Genomic DNA, 21,554 nt, shown 5'->3' with positions numbered 1-21,554 from the left:
CGCATGCCTGCACAGCGATGGCCAGCCTGGATTTATCCGCCTGCAGTTTGGAGTGCAGGCTCTGAAAACGTGTCCATTAGTATGCAGTTTTCCAGACTCCCAGCACCCACCTTGGCGGTTTCCAGAGCCTCGTTGGCCTCCTTCAGAGTATCGATCGGCCTGTCCAGCTCTTCGTCAACGATCGGCTCGTATTCGTCCAGATTCCGGATGATGCTGTCCAGGGTGTCCTCGTATTGCCTGAACTTGGCCAGGGAGTCCTCCAGGCGGTTCTTGATTTGCATGGCCGTCTGCAGCAGCGAGTTGTAGCTGTCCTGGACGTTGTTCAGTTGCCTTTCTATGTTGTCCTGGATGGTCGGGGCAACAGCAATGTACTTGCTGATCAAGCTGTGGCCTTTGTCTTTGACATCGCTTAGCACTGTTTGGTAGTTTTGGATGTCTGCGAAGAGGACTTCGTGCTGCGCAATTTGCTCCTCGGTCTGCTCCCGGTTGGTGATGTAAAGCGAGTTGTGAGCCATCAGCTGGAAGGAGACTTGCAGCAGCCATTTTTCCGTGTCTTGCAGCTTTTGCTGGTAGGTGTTGTACTCGAGCAGTTCTTCCTCAAGGGAATCCTGCAGGGCCTTGCAGGCCCCGGAAACTGCTTCAAAGCGCGCTTCCAAGTCGGCTACTTGCTCCAAAACCTCCGGCTGCTTGGACCAGTCGCTCAGCTCATGGGCTTCGCCTCTCAAGCGGTTCAGATCCTCGCGCTTCTTCAGGATTTCATCCCGCAGAATCTTGTAGCGCTCCAGCAGTGTCTTCATCTCACTCAGCTCCCCCCGAGTGGTCGGTTTGTCCTTCACAGCTTTCTCCACGCCCACCAGCCATTGGTTCAAGTTGCTCCTTGTTTCGTTGTATCCGGCCCATCGAGCCAAGGCCGCCTTCAGCTGCGCTTCAATCGACTTGAGGTCCATGTTGAGTTGGTCCCAGCTGTTCCTCAAAATCGTCGTGCTCTCGCGCAACTCGTTCTGCTGTTCTGGAGTGGCGGTGTTGATGACTTTAGCGAACGCGTTCTGAAGCGCGGTTAACAACTTCTGGCCTTCATCAACGTTGGCAGCCACGTTCTGGATGGTTTCCAGTTTCCTCCTGATGTCGCTCTCGCTGCCGATTTCTATGCACGCTTGCACTGTGGAGTGTTTGGAGGTGAGCCACGCTTCCAGAGCGGCTTTGCCATTGAGGAACTCCGTGTGGTCGGACAGGTTCTTCTCCACTTTGGACACCAGGGTTTGGGCGTCTGTTAGCAGATTTGTATATGCTGATTGGAGCTGGACTGATTTGTCGCGCACCCAATTCACTGCGCTGAGCTCCATTAGAACCTCGCACGAGTCGGAGACGGTCTCCAACTGAGGCTTCAGAGCCTCGATTTTCTCCAGCAGTTCCTTGCACCGCTCCAGGTCGTCGGGTTTCTTGTTCTCGCGCTCCCGCTCAGCTGCAATCAGGCCGTTGAACTGCTCGATGCTCTTCTCCACTGCATCGCAACTGCTCCTAAACTCCTTCCAGGCGTCCTTGCATTTGCCTAGGGACTTTTTGATTTCGCTGCAGATGTACTGCAGGCCTTCCCAGTCGGAGTTCAGTTGCTCGATTTCCTCGCGAATGATGTCTCTGCCTTCTGAGCCGGTCGTTTTCATCACCTCGATGCTCATTTTGATGGTCTTGTTCACTAGGTCGTCGCACTCGCTTAACGTGCCGGATATTTGCCCGATTTTCGCCTCTTTCTCCACGATTTGGGGCAGTTCGTCCTGGAGATTGGAGCACGATTGAATTTCCACTTGGAGCTTGCGGATCCAGTCCAGCGCCTTGTTGTAGGAGGCTTTGTACTGGTCGTGGTCGTCCACTTGCACCTCCAGGTCGGAGATTGCTCTGTGCAGCTTCGCTTTGAGGTCGTCGTATCGCCTGACCACTCGCTCCGTTTGGTCTTCTGGGATGCTGTTGTCCTCTTGGCTTTTGGCCTTGATTTTCTCCACCAGGCTGTTTTGGGTGGAGATCTCCTTTTGGACTTGCTTGTACTTCTCCAGCTTGGCCTTCTTCTCGGGGAGCTCGTTGCAGAACTGCTCGTCAAAGTGGATGTGGTTTTCCTGGTCTTGCAGCCAGTCCAGCAGCTGGCTTAGGAGCTTTTGCGCCTCGTCCAGCTGGTTGGCGCGGACTTGCAGCTTGCTGCGCAAGTCGTTGACGTCGCCTACCAGCCGCTCCATCTCCTGTTTGAGGTTCTCGGTGTCCTCGTGGATTTTGGCCACTCCCGATTGTTCGGTGTTCATGATGACGCGCTCCTTTAGCTCGTTGATGTAGCGCAGCTTGTTCTGCCCTTGCTCGATGGAGGTCCTGATGTTCTTCACTGTTTGCAGCTTGTTGTTGATTTCGGAGAGGCTGTTGGGGATGTCGACGCATCCATTGAGCTTGTCGCGCGTGCGGTCTATCCAGTCCTGGCACTCCTGGTGCAGAGCGCTGTGCTGCTGGTGCTCTTGGTAGTAGAGCTCCAGTCGCCTCATGATCTCCTTGGCCATGGACAGGATCGTGTTGTACTTGGTGGAGAGCTGCATGATTGCGTTGCTGACTCTGGAGTCAGCGCAGGTTTCCAGCAGGAGCTGCGCTTTCATGTTCAGGCGGTCCAGGTCGGACTGCCAGTCGAAGAGGGTTTGCAGGTGCAGCTGGAACTGCTCCAACACGGCGCGCTTCTCCTCCAGACTGTCTTGGAGCTTGTTGAACGACTGCACGACTTTCTCCTGCTGGCTGAGCCACTGGAGGGCGTCCTCGAACTGCTCCTCGTACTCCGTCCACTTGACTATGCCCTTTTCCAACAGGGCCTTGATGTTGTTCAGCTGCTCCACGTAGCTGTCGAACTCGTCCTGCAGCAGGGCGACTTCCTCTTCGATCACTTCTTTGTCGATCTCGTCGGCCACTTGGCAGGCCTTGTCGCCTTCGTCCAGAGCAGCCTCCAGCTTCTGCTCGCCTGTGGGCAATTCCTGATGGAGCATTTTGATTTGGGAGAGTTTGCTGCCTAGAGCCTCCTTGTCTCCCATGGGTTCGGAGCACTTCCCCAGCTTCTCCTTAGCTAGGCGAATCCAGTGCACGAACTCGTTGGCAGCATCAACGAACGCCTGGTGCTGCTCCACGGTGGCTTTTTGTTTGGCGTACAACTCCTGAGCTTGTTTGCTGAGGGTTTCGTACTTGGTGGAGATTTCGGAGGCCGGCGCCGCCTGCTTCAGGTCTTCCGCCTTGGAGGTGACTGATTGGATCATCGGCTCGAATGAGACGATGTCCTGCACGATGCTGCCCGTTTCTCTTAGCGTGGCCTTTCTCTCGCCGATGGGGAGGGCGCTGAGCCCTCCATGGCCTTTGCTCTTTACTGCCTTGGGTTCGACCACTTGCTGCAGCTTGGCTTCGCGCTCCGATATCCATTGCTGGAGCTGGTGGTACGAGCTGTCGTAGTCCGCCCATTGCAGCAGAGCGGTCTCCAGATTGACCTTAACGGTGGACATTTTCTTGACTATGCGTTCCCAGTCGGTTTGGACTTCTTTGATTTCGTGGTTGATGGCGTCCCGGCCGTCTGAGCGGGTGTTTCTGAGCACCTTTTCGCCCCCGTTGACCGTGGCGTGCACCAGACTTTGCCCCACCTCGCGCCGCTCTATCAGATCCTGGATCTGATCCAGATATTGTTGCAGGTTGTCCTTGGTGCTGTTGGAAATCGCCTCCGAGCACTGCGAGATAATGTCGCGAGCTTGATCGATCCAATCGCGGGTTTTCTCCAAATTGGAGGCGTACTCTTTGTGCTGCTCGTGGTTGGTTTCCACCTTCTTCAGCACGTCTTTGGCCACGTTCAGCTCCACTTGGTAGCGCGAGTTCAGCTGCTGCAGCTGGTTGTTCACGTGCGTCTCCAATGGGGATTTGAGCAGCGTCTTCGCCGAGTCGTTCAGTTTCTCGATTTGGGCTCTGCCGTCCACAAGCCGCTGGAGAATCCCCTTCACGTCCTGCACCTGCTTCCGTTTCTCCTCCAGTGTGGGGGAAAGCGCGATTTTTTGGTTCTTGATCAGGATGGAGATCTGCTGCAGCCAATCGGAGATTTTCTCGTATTCGTCTTTGTAGTCGCGCCAGTGGACCAGCACCACTTCCAGTTGTTCTCGTTGCTGCTTCAGATCTAACAAACAAAGGTATATACAATAACCATCACTTCTTAGGTTAGTTGCATATTCACTTTCCGTTTATAACGAACTTCCACGCTCAGCAACACCAATCGTGCGGAGTTGTTTATATTAGTGAGAGCGAAAGACAGGCGGTGACTTGTTTTTTGCCGCGTTATGTATGTAAATCGTTAAGCTTTTTCTCTTCCGTGACTAAGCGTGACTAACCCTGTATATATATATCCACTAGAAAGAAGTAAAACATGCGAAACTTACCCTTGAACAGCCTCTCGAAGCTCTCCCTCAACGCTCTGATTTCGTTCCTTATGGGCTCCTGGCCCGCAGTGCTGGTGTTGGGGAGAACCACCTGAGCAGTGTGCTCGAGGTTCTCAAGCAGAACCTCCCCCTGCGCCTGCTTGTTGAGCAGATGGTCCAGCGGGCCTGAGAACATCTCAATGGACAGCTTGTCGCCCAAGGGCCTTTGCTTGAGCTGCGGCACTTTCTCCTGGGCGCGGGTCATCCACACCTGCACCTCTTCGTAGGCCTCCTTGTAGGCCTTGTGGTCCTTGTAGTGCTGCTCTCGTTCATGCAGCAGCACCTGGACCTTCTTGAATATGCTGTCGAACCGGTTGAGCATGTGGCGCGCCTGGTCGGCCGCGCCCTCTGCACTTTTGCTGCTTTTGAGGATGTCGGCCGCTTGGGTCTTCAAGGTGTCCACTTCGATTTTTTCGCATCGCACCCGTTCCTCCAGCGCTTTGATCCGGTCCAGCTGCGTCTTCTTCTCCGAAGCTGTGGCTTGCAGCTCGCACAGCTCACTGTACTGGCTTTCCAGGTTCTCGATTTTTTTGTCCAGCGCGCTGATCTCCTCCAGGAGGCCTGTCCACTTGCGCAATGCGTCCTCGATCAGAGACTTGGTCCCCACCATGCTGGTTGCGATGTTGGACCATTCGCTCTGCAGGTTGGCCAGCGTGTGGTTGATGGCATCGTGTCCATGGGGCGCTGTGTTGGCCAGCACGTTCTGAGCCAGCTCCACTAGCCTCTGGATGGTGGCGAAGCCCTCCTCCTTGTTCAAGATCAGGTCTTGTATGGTTTGCAGCTTGCTTTCCAGTTGCTTCTGGGAGGCGGATTGCACATCTGCACAGTACAAAAGCTTGGAGCTCAAGTCCTCCAGCCATCTCTCGCACTGCTCCACTTCGGCGTTGAAGTTGTGGTGGGCGTTCACGTATTGCTGCCACCTGGACGTCTGCTCCTTGACCTTCTGGTTGATTTGCTGGTACTTTACGCCGAGCTCGGATATTTGCGAGGGCCGGTTGGAGAGGCCCTGATTGAGCTGCTGGATGCGCTCAGTCACTTTGTCGATCTCGAACTCCTTGGCCTTGACCTCGCCCTGGAGCTGTTTAAGCGAGCCCAGCTGTCTCTCCTTTTCATCGGCGGTGGCCTGCAGGTCGACCGAGTGGAGCTTGTTGTCGGTGTCCTTCAGCCAGGCCAAGCAGGCGTCGCGCAGCCTCTCATACTCCGTCCAGTTCTGCAGCTTCGCCTCCAGCTCTGCGACGGCCTTGTCGATGTTGGACACCAGAGCCACCCATTGCTGTTGCGTCGTCTCCACTTGGCTGCGAATGTGCGACTGTCCTTGGTCGACTGTCCCAGGAATTACGTCATCGCCCAGGGCTTTAACCGCCGCCAGGCGGGACTCCTCTTCCTCAATGGACACCGCCAGCTTCTGAACGGGGGAACAGAATTAGCGCAGTTTTCATTGGAGTCACCACATACCTTGAGCCTCTCCAGGTTGGTCAGCAGGGAAACTCGTTCCAAAGTGGTGTCGGCCCATAGGCCAACAGAGCTCTGCTTGGCCTCAGTCCATTCGCTGGTCTCCTGCATGGCTTTGTCGAACTTCTGATGATCGGCCACGAACTTCTCGTAGCGCTCAACGAAGCTCTGGGCGCGCTTCTGAAGCTTGGCGTGCTGCTCAGCAACCGTCGCGATCTGCCCCTCGAACTGGCTGTCCTGGTCCGGGAGGTGCGCCACTTTGTTCCGGAGATCCGCAATGTTCTGCTGGTGCCCGGAGACGTCGTGCAGCAAGTTCCTGTACACTTGGAGCTGCGCCTTTTTCTCCTCCAGAGTGGCCTTCAGCTCGATGTCTGTCGGGAGCAGCTTTTCCGCTTCCTTGGACCAGCGCTGGATGCTCTGCAGGCTGTTGTCGAACTCAGACCAAACGAGCAGCTTCGACTTCAAGTCCCGATCAGCCACGCTGATGTCATCGAATATGGAGTCGAAGGCCTGCTGCAGTTGCTCCAGTTGGGCTCTGATGATCTCGCGGCCCTCTGGGGATGTGGATGGGTAGAGTTTTTCCCCGGTTTCGATGGTGGCGTTCAGCAGCAGCGACGAGCTGGTTTTCTGAGCCAGCAGCTCCTCGAGCACCTTTGCTTGGTCTGCCAGCACTGATTGGGCGCTGCTGCGCATTAAGGCCTTGCTGGTGTCGAACCTAGAAGGCTCCTGTAAGGCTTCAGCATTCACTGGGGTTGTTGGCTTACTTGGTCAAGGCTGCCGCTAGCCATTCTGAGCACTGGCGGTACTTGTCGTTGTAGGCTTTGTGGTCCATGTAGGCCTGCTCGCACTTTTTCACGATCTCCTTTGCAGTCACTTGCACGGACTGGAACCTGGAGGTGATCTGCTGGATGTTGAGGGAGATCCTGGTGTCTCCGCTGGTTTGCACCAGTTCAGTGGAGTCGTCTGAGATTTTGTCGAAGTCGCGCTCGTTCTGCTTCAGGTTGGAGACCAGAGCCTAGAAAACATGCCCAGTTGAGTGCAGTTTGAAGCAGCGATGGACGAGGTTTCCCTTAGCATAGTAAGCCATCACCGAGAAGAAGCGTTGAAGTGGACAACACATTCACACTTCACGCGGACGACATACAGTTACACCCAACACCAGAGGAAGAGAAATAATGAAGAATGCCAAGGAAACTGTGTTGAGTGAGAGAAGACAAGGCGAGAACAGCGTTACAAAGAGTTGTACATGCTTTCCTGACTGTGTTTCTATCCCAAATCAAAGTTAATTCCTGGGTTTCGGTCATTTATTGTCTTTATTTATCAATTAAAATACGTTTCGGTGTATTTTTCTGTGTGACCAGAATCAGCATCTATATCATCATATAAACTATTTAACAACAACAGACAACAACGCCTTACATTAACTAGATTAGTTTTTGTTGCTGAACAGGGAGCAAATTAAGGTTTGCTAAATCAACCACTCTTCTAATTGCTCGCGTAGTTTTAGGTTCATTCAATTTGAAGATGTCCGAAATTTTTTGTTAAGTTTTGCACAAAAATGTCTCGTGTACATACATAAAAACGAGTGTGTTTCGAGTTGGCAATTTCCATTCATAATTTAATTACCATGATTGTTTCGCAGCTAAATCGTTTTAGCAGTAGTAAAACGTGTAAAAACACTAAGAAAATCCCATGACTTTAATGTTATCACGTTGCTACATACGGAACTTCAATACTTTACAGGAAATGCTCTCGATATAATTAAGAGAGTAAAGTATTTTCTTTATTGTGACTGAGAAGCTTGGAAGACATGCTCAAAGTAGTGGGGTATATTAGCTCAATCCCTAATTACAGATTAGTGAAATTAGTGGTAACTTTTGGGGGTGCAAACGAGTTAGTCAACTAAGAACAAACTCCCTAGTCTAGAAGATACGAGCGAGCCTAATAAAAATGGGGAGACATTTGCATAACTAGTAACAATAATCGTAATAAAGCTAAAATACACATTCATATTCATTTGAAATGTATTGCAAGGCCTGAAGTAGCAACAACGCTACACATGAAAACTGATGATGCTGGAAAAATACACCGAAACGTATTTTAATTGATAAATAAAGACAATAAAACCCAGGAATTAATTTAGATTTGGAGTTACCAAGAGTGAAGACGTAGTGGTTCTTACTTGCTCCAGATGATCCCCGATGCGGATCAACTGCTTGAGTTCCTGCGTAAATGTCTCGACCGATTTTAATAAGATCTAAAGACAAATCGTCAGATTATCACCCGAGTTAGTTTCGTTCGAAACGCCTCAGAACACCCACCTGATATTTGGCCAGCTCCTCCTTCTTTTCCTCCTCCGTCGACTTCGGAGTGTAGTCCTTCAAGGCTTGCTCCGATTCGGTCAAAAACGCCAACAAGCGCTCCATGGCAGTCTCATAGTCCGACCATTGCTTCAATCGATTCTCCAGTCCAGACTTCACATCCGCCAAGGTTCCATTGAACTTGTCCCTGTCGGCCTTCAGGTTGGCCACGTCTCTTTGCATGGTCTCCTGAGCTCGCGCCGGCAGCATCGATATGTTGTTCTTGATGTGATTCTCCAGCTCATTCAGTTTGATGGTGTTTTCTGGAAGAGTGTCCTCGATTTCGCCCACTTTGCTCAGTCGTTGCTCGATGAGCGGCTTATTGCCGCTGTAGTCCACATGGCAGTTCAGGGTGTCCCAGAGCTGCTTCTGGTTGTCCTGCTGGACTTTCAGCAGTTCGTAGAACTGCTGATAGGAGTCCAAGCAGTTCTCCAGCTGCTTGATGTTCTTCTGGGCGGTTTGCAGAAGGTTTTCGTAGCGGTCGTTAATGGACTTGACGTTATTCTCTATGTCCATCACTTTTTCCTGGTTGCTGGTCAGCTTGATGAGCGATGACGACTTTTCGTTGATGCCTGGAAAAACGCGTTATTTGATGCTGCTGATTGATTTGTGCGGAAGTACAGACCATCAAGTATTCTTTTATAGGGAATGATTTCTTGCAGCGTGGTTTTCTGCTTCAGCAGTTTTCCTCGCACGTCTTGGATGGACGACCAGGACGTGGTGTCCAGTTTCACCTGTTTCTCCATGGTGTCCAGCCAGGCTAGAGCATGCTGAAGCATTTCCTGGTAGTTGGACAGTTGCAGAGTCTGCGCTTCCTGCAGCTTTTGCTGCGTTACAACACCTAGGGTAGAACTTTGTGACCAACAAGCCTCCACTGGAACACCACGCAAACTTACCATCAGCCAGTTTTTCCCATCGTTCCCGAACGTCCCTGATTTCATTGCGGACGATCTCCCTTCCATTCATTGCAGTATCGGGCAAAATCCGCTCCCCCATCAAGGTCAAGGAGTTGACTCGATGCTCTCCCTGTTCCTTCTCCGATAGGAGAATCTGCATCCTCTGGGTGACCGCCTGAGGACTATCGGCCACGTCGCCTCTTTGCAAGGCCGCCAGTTGGTCCTCCAGCGGTTGGAGCCACCTCAAGGTGTCCTCCAGCTTCTGCTGGTACTTTTGGTGGTCATCCGCAATGGCTTCCCAGCGATCGATGGCGTCTTTCGAGGCGCCATGGAGGTTTTGGTATCTGCATGAGGGTGAAGGATGTCTGATACTTCTGAGGAAACGGGTGGAGTTGGGCAACTGACCTGAGGCTGAACTGGGACAATACGGGCTTGATTTTCTGGACACCGCTGGCATGGAGCAGCGCATGAGTCTGGTCGATGAATTGGTCAATGTCCTTCTCCTTGGCCTCCACTTCTTGGCGCTTCTGCTGGTACTGGGCCAGTTGAGCCTGTTTCTCGGGCAAAGTGGCTTGCAGCGCTTGGTTTCTGAGTGTTGTCTCGTACTGCTGAATCCACTGGTTGAGGTCCTCCAAGGTCTTCTCGTAGTCGTCCCACTTGGCCTTGGCTGCATCTTGCTGCTCGACCAAAGCATCTGCAAAATGTCCCCACATGAACAACCTGATAAAACGTTGCCGGTAGGCACTCACCAATTTCAGATAGGTGTTGTTGCAATAGGCGCTGACTTTCAAGCAAATCGGCTTTAAGCAAGTCCACCCCTTTAGCCGCAGTGCTTTTGCCAACCACTATGAGAGAGTTCTTCAGCGCCTCCAGCAGTTTGGCGCCCTCCTGTTGGCTGTGGGCTTTAAGGGCATTCAGACTGTCGATCCTCTTCGCAATCTCACTCCTGTCGCCTCCCTTGTCTTCAAACTGGCTCAGCTTCTGGTTCTGCTCCGCCAGCCAGTCCTTGAAGGCGTCCACTTGCAGGTTGTAGGCCTGGTGCTTGTCCACACAGTCCTCCAGGTTGTTCAACAGTTCCTCCGACTTGGCCACGATGCCCAAGAAGAGCTGCTTGATGGACTGCAGGTATAAATTGAGCGATTTGTCCTGCGTTTGGTCGACCAGGTGCTGAGCGCGGTCGCAGACAGTTTCAACCAGTTGCTGATGGGACATGATTTCTTGGTGCATGATCTTGTGGTTCTGCAGCTGCGCCCGCTTTTCCTGCAGAGTGGATTTCAGCTCGGTGTGCTGCTTCATGCCCTTTTCCACGTCTCTGAGCCACTTGGTCAGCTGCTCTTGCGTGGCGGCGAAGTCTGAGAATTGCAGAATGCACTGGTCGAGCTTATTGGTGGCCAGCTGCAGGTCGTCTCCGAGGGTGTCCCAAATGGTGCGGATGTTTCTGAGTTGCTGGCGGATTATTTCGCGTCCATCCGGAGAAGTGTGCACGTAAAGCTTCTCCCCCTTTTCGACCAGGTTTTCGAAGTCGGCGCTTCGCCGGTTCTTCTCGTCCAGCAAATTGCGAACTTCCACTTGACGCCTTTGGAGAACGTTCAGGTCTCCGACGATGTGGCAGAGCTCTTGGAGCTTCTCCTCCTTGTCTGAGAGCCATTGCAGGAACGCACTGTACTCTGAGTTGAACTCCGCGTGGTCTTTGGCGAAGCTCTCATAGCGGCTGATGTTCTCCTTGATGGCGTTCTTCAGCGACTGATAGCGCGTGTTCAGCTGGGACACTCTGGAGTCGGTTTCAATGGTCTTGATCACCTCCGTGAAGTTGGAGAATTCCGGCTCCTTAGCCACGATTTCCCTCTCCAGGGCTTTCAGCTTGTCCAAGTAGGTCCGTTTGGCTTCCTCGGTGTTCCGCAGACTTTGGTCTTTGACTTGGTTCTCCTTGGACTTCAACCAGCTGTCCAAGGTGTCCACCATGCGGCCAACTTCGGCAAACCGACTAGAGATGATCTGCAGCCTCTCTCTAGCCTCAGTGCACAGCTCGAGGAACATTAGCCAGGCGTTCTGCTGATCCTGGAAGCTGTTGATCAGGGGCGGGTGACCCTCTGCGGCTGTTTGGACGAGGACGCTTTTCAGCTGCACTTTGCAGCTGCCAATGATTTTGTCGCCCTCGTCCTTTTGGGCCAGAAGGTTTTCCACTATGGTCAGCTTGCTTTCGGTCGGTTCGCTCGAGGATTCGTCCACTAAAAGGGCGGCCTCAGCAGTGAGGGCGCTCAGCCAATCGTGGCACTTTTCTATGGTCTGGTTGAATGCCTCGTGGTTGCTCACGTAGTCTTCGGAGAGTTCAACGCGTTTAGTCACATCGGCCAGAAGGGCGTTCACAGCCTTCAGGTTGTTCTTCAGCTGGGTGTCTGCATCAGAGTCGGAGATATTAACCAGCTTCTCTCGAAGCTGCTCCAGAACGCTCTTATGCAGGTTGATGTCCTGCGAAATCACCTTGTAGTTGTACAGCGTCTGCTTCTTCTCCGACAGGGTGGCGTCCAGTTGAGGCTCGGTCAGCTTCAAGGTGACTTCGTTCAGCCACAGGGTGACTTGCTGCAGGCTGTCATCGAACGAGTGCCGTTGTGTTAGGGAGTTTTCGACGTTCTTGTAGATCTGGTTGACTTGCCCGATGAGGTCCTCTGATCTGGTCCTCAAGGAGCGCAGCTCTGTTCTGATCGAGTCCCGATTTTCCGGGGTGATGCCGCTGAACAGGGCCTCCCCATGCGTGACCGCCTTCCCCAGCAGCTCCTGGCCTTTCTCCTTCTCGGTGCCAAACTTCCTCAGCTCCTCCAGCATGGCTTGGCTGGGCCTTTGGGAGGTCTTCGAGAAGCCCTTGACTTTCTGGCCGGCTTGGTCCAGCCAGTTCTCCAGGTCCTGCACACTGTTCCTGTAGACCTGCTTATACTTGTCCAGCTCGTCCAGCTTGCTTAAGTAGTTTTGCAGGAATTTGTTCAGGGATTGATATCGGGAGTTCAAGTGCTGGACGTACTGGGGAACGCGCGTGTCCGGGGCATTTTCGATCAGCTTATCGCTCACAGCGGCCAGTTGGGCGATCTCCGGCTGGAAGGTGCGAACTTGCTCGAACAGTCGCTGAATGCCCTCCCTTTTCTGCGCCAAAGTCTCCAGGTCCATCTGCACGGTTCCTTCTGCCTTCACTTTGTTCTCCATCTCTTTTAGCCAGTTGGCAATCTTGTCGGCCAGGTCCTCGTATTGGGTTTGGATGTCGATGTTCGTGCTCAGCAGTTGCTTGGTTTGCGAAAACTCGCGTTGCAGATTGTTGAGCTCCTGCAACAAGTAGTCCTTTTCTGCGGTCAGCAGCTTGACTGACTCCGGAGATTCGACCTGCGACAGCATTTGGAGGCTGTTCTCCAGCTCCTGCATGCGCTCCTTGCACTCCTCTATAGCGGTGTCGATTGCGTTCAACGATCCGAGCTTGACTTGCAGATTGTACTTGTCGCTCGTGGTGTCCGGCATGCACCACTGGATCTTCTCCCTTTGGGCTGTGATGATGCGCTGCAAGGCTGCGTATTTATCGTTGTGGAACTTCTTCAGGAAGGCTGATAGGGAGGTGTCAATTTTATTGGCCTGCGCCAAGGTGCTCTTGTAGCGCTTCTTCAAGGCCTCCTGCTCCTTGATCGTGGAGCTTTCCCCGAAGTTCGGATAGGTTTGGGACATTTTCTTGATGTTTTCGTCGATGATCACCAGGTTGGGCTGTTGGTTCTCCAGGTCTTTGAGCAGCACTTTGATGTTCAACAGTCGTTCCAAGATGCGCAAGTTGTCCCCTGAGAGGTCCTCGCATTTGATGATGTCCTCCCTCAACGCGGACAGCGTGGCGCCCACAGTCTTGATGTCATCCCTGATGGTCTTTTCCTGTTCTCCGAACGTGGCTGTGGCCTTTTCCAGGCTGGCAACGTTGCTGGCCACCGTGGAAAATTGCTCGTCCAACACCTGGATCAGCGTTTGTAGAGTGGGGATGTCCCGGCCGTCCAGGAACTTCACCAGCTGCGTGTACTTGTGAGGGACGCTCTGGTAGAGGCGCTGATGGGCAGGCAGCTCTTCTTTGTATTTGGACAGTGTGGCAGCTGCCACCTCAGTTTCGTTGGGCTTTTCTGCCGCTGCCACTATGGCAGCGTTCTGATTGCTCAGCCACTGGATCAAGGTGGCTTTGGTGTCCTCGATGTGTCTCCAGATGGTGGACTGGGACTCTGTGGAGTTCACGCTCTTGACGATTTTTTCGTAGATCTTCGACCAGACGTCGTTGATTATCTGCAGGTCGCGTTTCACTTCCGACTCGACTCCCGGGATTTTTTCGGTTTTCCTGATGATGGCCTGGCCCTTGTTGTCCACTCTGTCCAGTAGGGACTTGGTTTTGCGGATGGCGTCCAGCGCCTTCTTGGCCTTGTCTGCGTTGGCAGTTGCCTGGATGAGGTCGGCTGGGAGCTGGAAGCTCTCCACTGATTTATCGATCTTTCCCAGCTCGGTCACGATCTGGTCTTTGGACTCCTGGAACTCGTTCCATGCGTGGATGATGTCGGCCAGGTGGAGCTTTTCCTCCTTGATGTCCTCGTTGACTTTGTTCCATTTGCTCTCGATTTGCGACACGGTGTTTTGGATGGTGCCCACCTGCTGGGCGTCTTCCTTCATCAGCTGCAGCGCGTCCCTCCGCAGCTCCTCTTTGGCGGCGGCTTTCGCCTGCTGGGCCTCCAGGAGTTTGTTCAGGTCTTCGACTGCATGCGGCAAGTCGCTGGAGTGTTTCACTGTGTTTCTGATGGCGTTCAGTTGGGTGGCGGTGCTGGTCAAGTCAGCCAGGAGTTTCTGCTGCAGGTTGGCGAAGTCGTTCCAATGCAGCTTGACCTTCTGCTTTTCCTCCAAGTTGCTGGCGAGCTTCGACTTCAGGTTAATGGCCTGGACTTCGACCTCGCGCACGATGTTGTCCGCTGTCCTGGGCAGGGCTGTGTGCTTGTCCAGGATAACCACCGCTTGGTCGGCGTCGATTTTCGGCGCCTGCTGCTTCCAGTGGATGATCTTCTCCACTGTCCTATCGGATTCTCCTATGAGCTGGCGCAGCGTCTCTGGGGCGCAATTCTCGTTTTCCAGTTGGTATTTCATGTGGTTCAACTGGTTGATGGTGTCGGTGTGCCAGTTGAGCAGCTCGCTCCATTTTTGCAGCGAGGACATTTTGCTTCGCAATTTGCTGTCGATGTCCTGATTGACTTGCACCAGGTGCGAGTACTCTGCATTGAGCGGCTCGCCTTCCTGCTTGGTCGACTGCAGGGTGATTTCCTTGACCTCGCTGTAGATCTTGTGGAGCAGGGGCTGCTTCTCTGAATGCTCCTGCAGGAGGGCGTGGATGTTCTCCACGGCTGCATCAATTTTGTTGGCGGGGATCTCGTCCAGTTGGGCCACGTTGGCGCTGATGGAGTCCAGCCAGTTGGAGTAATCGGCAACTTCCGTCTGGAAGTCGTGCCTAGCCAGGATGGCGTCAGAGACTTCGTTGATTTTAGCGCGCACTGCTTCTGCCAGGTTGGCCACTTTGGCCTTCAGCGCCTTCACCTGGTCTTTGACCACGCTGGCCCCTTCGGGGGCGATTTGGTAGCTCAGACTGTCCGAGCTTTGGGTCATGCTGATCAGCTTCGCTTGCTGTTCGGAGATTTCGTTGTTGAACTGCTTGAGGCGGATCAGGTCCTTTTCCAGCTTGTCCACATTGGGGGTGAGGGTGTTGATGGGTTTCTCCCTTAGGGCCCTCTCGTTGCTGGTTACCCAGTTGTCCAGGTGCTGCACGCTCTTGTCCAGGTCCACCCAATTGGTGACTAGTCGATCCAGCTTCTGGCGCCACTGCGTGGCGGTTTCCTGCACGTTGAGCAGGCGGGTGCGAACCGAGTCCACTTCGTCGGGCGCGTCAGCTTTGCTGCTGATTTTCTGGCCCAGCGTCTGGATTTCTGCGAGTTTCTGAAGGTGCGTTTGGCACTCCTGCGAAAACCTTTGCGTGTCGCTTTGGGCCTTCACCGCCTGCTCTAAGGTGGCGGGCTTAGGAACGCCCGATTGCACCTTCAGCTCGGCCTGCTGGACGACTGGGGCAACCTTCTCCAGGCTTGCCTTGTAGCTTTTCCAGTTCTCCAGGTCTTTGGATACTAAGGCAGCTTGGCCTGCCACCGAGGATTTTATGGAGGTGACCCGCTCCTCCACTGCTAGTATGTCGGACCTTAGGGCTTGGCCATCGGGCGAGTCTTGGGATAGAGCTTTGGAGGCCTCCTGCTTCAAGGTGTGCAGGAAGTCGACCTTCTGGGCGATGTCCGATTGGAGCTTTTGCGTTCTTTGCACTCTCTCTTCGGGGGTGGTGTTGCAGTCGTTGACGGAGGAGAGGAGGTGGGGCGCCTCCTGCACCGACCAGTCCTTGAGCTGCACCAAACGCGACTGGAGCCCGCTCCACTGGGTTTTGTACTGCTGGAGCAGAGCGATTTGCTCTTGGATGTTGGTGGTGGTGGTCTGCAGGCGATGCTCCACATCGCTCACGTCCTTTTCCAGCTGCGCCTTCTGAGCCCCCGTGGTTTCCTGCGATAGTTTCAGGGTGAGTTCTCTGAGCGGCAGGATGTCGTCGTGGGCCTCTTGCAGGTTCCTGACCAGCTGCTGCTTGGCTAGCAGGTCGCTGGGGGCGCTTTGGATGCTCAGCTGCTTGGAGCTGGTCAAGTTTTGCTCGACTCTGTCGAGCAAGTTGCTGAGGTCCCTTTTGTGTTCTTTGTAGGTGCGATACGTTTGCTGGGTGCTGATCAGCTGCTGCAGTCTGGTTACGCTCTCACTGTAGGTCTCCGTCCAGCTGGACTCCAGAGTTTTCACTTCGTCGGCCACAAAGCTGGGCGCATGCACGTTTCTGGTCAGCTCTTTGCCTTTCTGCAGCATCGTCATGACGAGCGGCCTTTGCTCATCCAGGTGCGACACTGTCACCTCCTGCTGGCGGATGTTTTCGTCGATTTTCTCCAGATTCTGCGGCTGCTGGGTGGAATGCTGCCGCACTTGGCGCAGCAGCTCGCAAATTTGGCGCACCTCCCGTCGGTATGTGTAGCACTTCGACATCGTCTCCGTCTTGGTCATCGTGATCTCCAGCGATGGGATCAGATTTTTGTATCGCATGATCAAAGCTTCCAGGGTTTTCTGCTCGTCGATCGCCTGCTGTTCTGGACAGTGGGAGACCAGATTGTCCAGGGTCTGGACCAGCCATTTCATGTCCTCGCGTCTGTTGTCCGCCTCTTGGCAAATGGTCTGAAAGGACAATGGTGTTAATCCCAAATCAAAATTAATGCCTGGGTTTCAGTCATCTATTGTCTTTATTTTTCAATTAGAATACGTTTCGGTGTATTTTTCCACCATCGTCAGTTTTCTAAAATCACAGTTCGTCAACAGCCTCATCATATCATACATTGCAACACTTTGAAACATTCTAAAATTGATTAGGCTTAACAGGTGATTAGTCAGGACAATCAGATTTGGGAAAAGACTAGAATTTTTTATTCACATACTTAAATATTTTTATTTACACGTGTAGCGTTGTTGCTGCTTTAAGCCTTGGCATACATTTTGAGTATTCATTTTGTCCATTTTGGACACAAAGCGAATAAAATATTGTTTTACTTTCAGCTATTTTTCTTTGGATTCTGAGAATATTATTTTTGGTTTGCAAAATTCTTCAATATAACGGGTGTTAGTTAATATTCTATGTTTATTTCATTTAATTAAGGTATGATATACGTATGAGTTACGTGTTTTACTGATTTAATGCTCAAAAAATTACAAATTTTGAGCTGCTAAATAAAATATGAATGGAGTTTGTGGATTGTTTGGTTGAAGCTGTGTTGCCAAAAGTGCATAAAAATCGCACTTGCTAGAGATAATTTTACAGTCAAACTTTAGTTAGTGGCTCCTTCCGGTCGTTTAATGCTAAAAAAACGGTAACGTTTGCGCATCTAAATAAAATATGAATGGAATTTGTTGATTACATTTCTAGCTGTGTTGCCAAAAGTGATTAAAAAACGCACTTGCTAGGAATAATTTTCGAGTCAAACGTTAGTGGCAATAATTGCTTCTTCCGCTCATTTGATACTAAAAAATTTTAGTGTTTGCGCTGTTGAATGAAATTTGTTGATTAAACGTTAAGCTGTGTTGCCAGATGCGATTAAAAACTCAATTGATTGGAACAATTTTTGATTCCAAGTTTAGTAGCAGCACTTACGTGTTTTACTGATTTACAAGTAAGTACTGTAAGTTTACAGGACAACGTCTGCTCTATAAGGGGAAAAAGTTTCAGGTTTCAGTCATCATCAAGCAATTTTCAAGAATTTTTCCAAATTGTGTGACGGTCTTTGCAGACCCGAGTTTAACTCTTGTTTTCTCTCTGTAACATGCAAAGCCAGTAAAAACGAAATACAGTTTTTAAAAAACTGCCGACGTTTTGCCACATTTATTTTGGCACCTTCAGGGACCCAGCACACCGTTGCCCTGAGGATGTGCAAATAAATATGAAAAAACGTCGGCAATTGAGAAAAAGCTGGCTTTTATTTTTAGTTGATCAATGAAACTCTGCTGAGGGCGCTTTCGGGATAATTTTTGTACGCAACTTTAGTGGCAATAATTGCGCGTCTCACTCATTTAATGCTCAAAAAATGGCAACTTTTGCGCCTCTAAATAAAATATGAATGGAATTTGTTGATTACATTTCTAGCTGTGTTGCCAAAAGTCATTAAAAAACGCACTTGCTAGGAATAATTTTCGAGTCAAACGTTAGTGGCAATAATTGCTTCTTCCGCTCATTTAATGCTAAAAAATGTTAGTGTTTGCGCCCCTGAATGAAATTTGGATGGGATTTGTTGATTAAATGTCAAGCTGCGTTGCCAGATGCGATTAAAAAACTCGATTGGTAGGAACAATTTTTGAATCGAAGTTTAGTGGCAGCAGTTACGTGTTTTAGTGATTGAATGCTCAAAAAATGACCAATTTTGAGCTGCTAAATAAAATATGAATGGAGTTTGCTGATCGTTTGGTTGAAGCTGTGTTGCCAAAAGTGATTAAAAATCGCACTTGCTCGTAATAATTTTCGAGTCAAACTTTACTGGCAATAATTGCTTCTTCCGCTCATTTGATACTAAAAAATTTTAGTGTTTGCGCCCTTGAATGAAATTTGTTGATTAAACGTCAAGCTGTGTTGCCAAATGCGATAAAAAAACTCAATTGGTAGGTACAATTTTTGTTTGTTGTTAGTGGCAATAATGGCTTCTTCCGCTCATTAGATGCTAAAAAATGTAGTATATACAACAGGGTTAATGGGGCGACAAAAGGGGGCTGGATCGCTTACCTTAAAAGCCGCAATTTCCCTATCGAACTCTTCAGGGGTGCTGACGTCTGTTAGGATGTTCTGCAAGGCGGCGTCCACTTGGTCCATCCAGCTGGCCATTTCGCTGAACTTTGACCTGTACTGATCCCACCTCTGAGGAATGCGCTCCAGTTGCTGCTGAACGGTGTCGATCTTGATGTTTACGTTCTTCCATTGCTGTTCGGCCTTTTCCACGGCCTCGCGCAAGCTCTGATCCTCCGGGCAGTTCTGCGAGTAAACTTGCGCCAGCCCTTGCAAGTTGCTGAGTCGCTGCTTGGTGTCCAGCAGCGGGCCTTTGCCAGAGCCAAAGTACTGCTTGTGCCTGATTATGACTGTGTCGATGTTTTCGTTGCGGCTGATCGACAAGTGCTCGCTCTGGATCTCCTTCTCCAGCTCCTTGATGTAGTCGTTGAATGTGTTTTCGTCCAGTCTGAACTCCAGACGCATGAGATGCAGAGGAGCGAAGCTCAGCACCTCCTTCCACTTGCTTTGGAGCCGATGGACGCTAGCAGCAATTGGACTGTGGGACTGTGAGGGCAGACTGCTGCACAAGTCCTTGGCGCCTTCGATGAATTCGTGAATCCAGCGCTCGTTGACCGACTCGAAGAAGTTCTTGTGCTCCTCCACGGTGCTTTTGTTGTCGATGTGCTTCTCCGCTATCAATTTCTCCGCGTGGTTGAGCCAGTTGGAGATGACGCGCTCGCTTTCCGAATACTTGTGCCAACATCTGATCAGTTCTTGCAGTCTTTGCTCCCACTCCTGCGCACTTTGGCTCACATACTCGAACCGGCTGTTGAGCCGCTCCATGTCTTCGGTCATTTGAAGCGCTCCCGGATTGTTGGCGCTGTCCACCGACTTCATTATGTTGTTCATGATCTTGTTCTTGCTGTCCAGCATCGATTTGTAGTACAACGTTCTGGTGAAGAAGTGCTTGACCTTGTCCAGCTGGTCTTTGAGTTGCTCTTTATCGGCCGCCAGGTTGAGAGTGGACAGGAGAGTCTCCGCGTTGTCCAGCCAGGAGTTAATTTCCTTCTGGCCGGCCTCCAGCGACTCCTGCTGGATCACCAGCTGGTTGAACAGGTGAATTTGGGCGGGGATGAGGGCTCTAACGCGCACCAACGCCTCCTTCTCCCGCTTCAAGGTGTTCATCATCTTGTCCACTTCGTCCCTTCGCAGGTCTTGGATCAACGTCTGGAAGGCTTTGCTGATGTTTTTGAACAGATTCTCAATTTCCTCGACCTCAGACTGCAGAAGCAGCAGATTGTCGATGTGTCCCTTGATGAGCTCCATTGAGCCCAGCCGGGGCGTGCCCAGCACTTCCTCGGCCTTCCTGAGCCAGTTTCTGAGAACATCGACGCCGGCTCGGAAGTCTTTCTGAGTCCTCAATGTTTCGCCAGCGTGGCTGTATTTCTCAATGTATGGGTAGATTTGACCCCATCGTTCGGTCATGCTTTGGTAAGTGTCTCGCAGTTCTCCTGCAATAGTGTCTTCCACTGCGGGTATCAGGAAGTTCGCCTTGTCTCCAAGCAGTTGGAATTTATCCCTGGAAAATTTTGCCGATGTTGAACGAGGCTGTTAACATTTGCTGAAATTGCGAACAAAGCGAAAAATATTCAGCATTCGTTCGGCTCGCTCCTGCTCGGGAAAAACTCACAAGCTTACAGCTTCATTTTCCGCGTACAGTCAGACAGTTTCTATTTGTGCAGTAAAAACTGTCCATTTTACCAACAAAAACCCTAAAAATCGTTTTGGAATTTGGTCAAATGAGCTTTTTGGTCAAACATCTCCCAGAGTTGCAAGCAATTCCGGGAGATGTTTGAYAATCCGCCGAATTTTAATTCTTTTASTCGAAAACTGTGCATTTCCGCAAAAAARCCCAAGAGTTTTTTTGTTCCTAAATGAAATTAACACTAAAAAATATTTTTTTAGCGAAAGAAACACCGGCGTGCTCGATCAAAAGTTAAATCCGACATTCCAAAAATCCGACGAATTTTCCTTTTTTACTCAAAAACGGAGCATTTCACCGAAAACACCCAAAAGCGCTTTTTTGTTCCCAAATGAATGTGGAACTGAAAAATAATTTTTCTTTGGCAAAAAGACTCTGGCGTGCGCCACTTTTTTCCTGGATTGTATCAAACGTTAAATTTTCTCCGACAATCCGTCGGCTTAAATTTGCGGTGATTTTCTGTGACGATTTGCCAGATTTATTTTTTTTCATCAAAAACTGTGCATTTATGCAAAAAAAATCCAAAAGAGCTTTTTTTCCCAAATAAAAGCAGAACTGAAAATTAATTTTTGTTTGCCGAAACTAGAACGTCAAATGTTCACCGACAACCCGACGAATTTTCCTTTTTTACTCAAAAACGGTGCATTTCAGCGAAAATATCCAAAAGAGCTTTTCTGTTCCCAACTTTCTGTAGAACTGAAGCATCATTTTTGTTTGCCCAAAAAGACTCCGGCGTGGTCTTCTCTTCTTCTGAAATATATCCAATGTAAAAATTTGCGGCGATTTTCTCCGACCACCCGACAGAATAAGTTTTTTGACTAACTTTTGAATAACTTTAAGTGTGCATTTATGCAAAAAAAAACTGAAAATACATTTTTTAGTCCCAACTGAATCTAGAACCAAAAATAAATTTAGTTTGCCGAAAGCCATTGACAAACACTGTTTTTTTTTTAAGAAAATGTAAAACACAGCTTTATTTTTCGGGTACAGTCAGACAGTTTCTATTTCTGCCATAAAAGCTGTCAATTTTACCAACAAAAACCCTAAAAATCGTTTTGGAATTTGGTCAAATGAGCTTTTTGGTCAAACATCTCCCAGAATTGCTTGCAAAATTTAACGTTTGATACATTCCAGGAAAAAGTGGAGCACGCCAGAGCCTTTTTGCCAAAGAAAAATTATTTTTCCGTTCTACATTCATTTGGAAACAAAAAAGCGCTTTTGGGGATTTTCGCTCAAATGCTCGGTTTTTGAGTAAAAAAAGAAAATTCG

General features: G+C 50.5%; 1 protein-coding gene and 1 long non-coding RNA gene across 2 annotated transcripts in view; one reads left to right on the top strand and one right to left on the bottom strand.

Annotated features, from left to right (window-relative positions):
* The window catches only part of LOC109542034 (muscle-specific protein 300 kDa), a gene marked incomplete in the record, with an annotated part of 344,492 nt that overhangs the window by 305,549 nt on the left and 17,389 nt on the right, over positions 1-21,554 (bottom strand). Inside the window, 12 exon segments of the mRNA XM_048666353.1 lie at positions 1-61; positions 111-4,165; positions 4,425-5,868; positions 5,919-6,630; positions 6,680-6,930; positions 8,098-8,172; positions 8,237-8,847; positions 8,901-9,116; positions 9,172-9,515; positions 9,577-9,865; positions 9,921-16,455; positions 18,542-20,102. Of these exon segments, the coding sequence (XP_048522310.1) occupies positions 1-61; positions 111-4,165; positions 4,425-5,868; positions 5,919-6,630; positions 6,680-6,930; positions 8,098-8,172; positions 8,237-8,847; positions 8,901-9,116; positions 9,172-9,515; positions 9,577-9,865; positions 9,921-16,455; positions 18,542-20,102 (16,154 nt within the window).
* Positions 18,164-21,554, top strand: part of LOC125504442 — an 18,977-nt gene continuing 15,586 nt past the window's right edge. Inside the window, exon 1 of the long non-coding RNA XR_007281492.1 lies at positions 18,164-18,424. This is a non-coding gene — a long non-coding RNA (uncharacterized LOC125504442). The remainder of the gene's footprint in view (positions 18,425-21,554) is intronic.

Source organism: Dendroctonus ponderosae, unplaced genomic scaffold (genome assembly GCF_020466585.1).
Source record: "Dendroctonus ponderosae isolate FM_Combo_2020 unplaced genomic scaffold, Dpon_F_20191213v2 Dpon_F_20191213_5, whole genome shotgun sequence".
Lineage (NCBI taxonomy): Eukaryota > Metazoa > Arthropoda > Insecta > Coleoptera > Curculionidae > Dendroctonus > Dendroctonus ponderosae.
The sequence above is the reverse complement of the archived record's forward strand: the minus strand, read 5'-3'. Positions and strand labels throughout refer to the sequence as shown.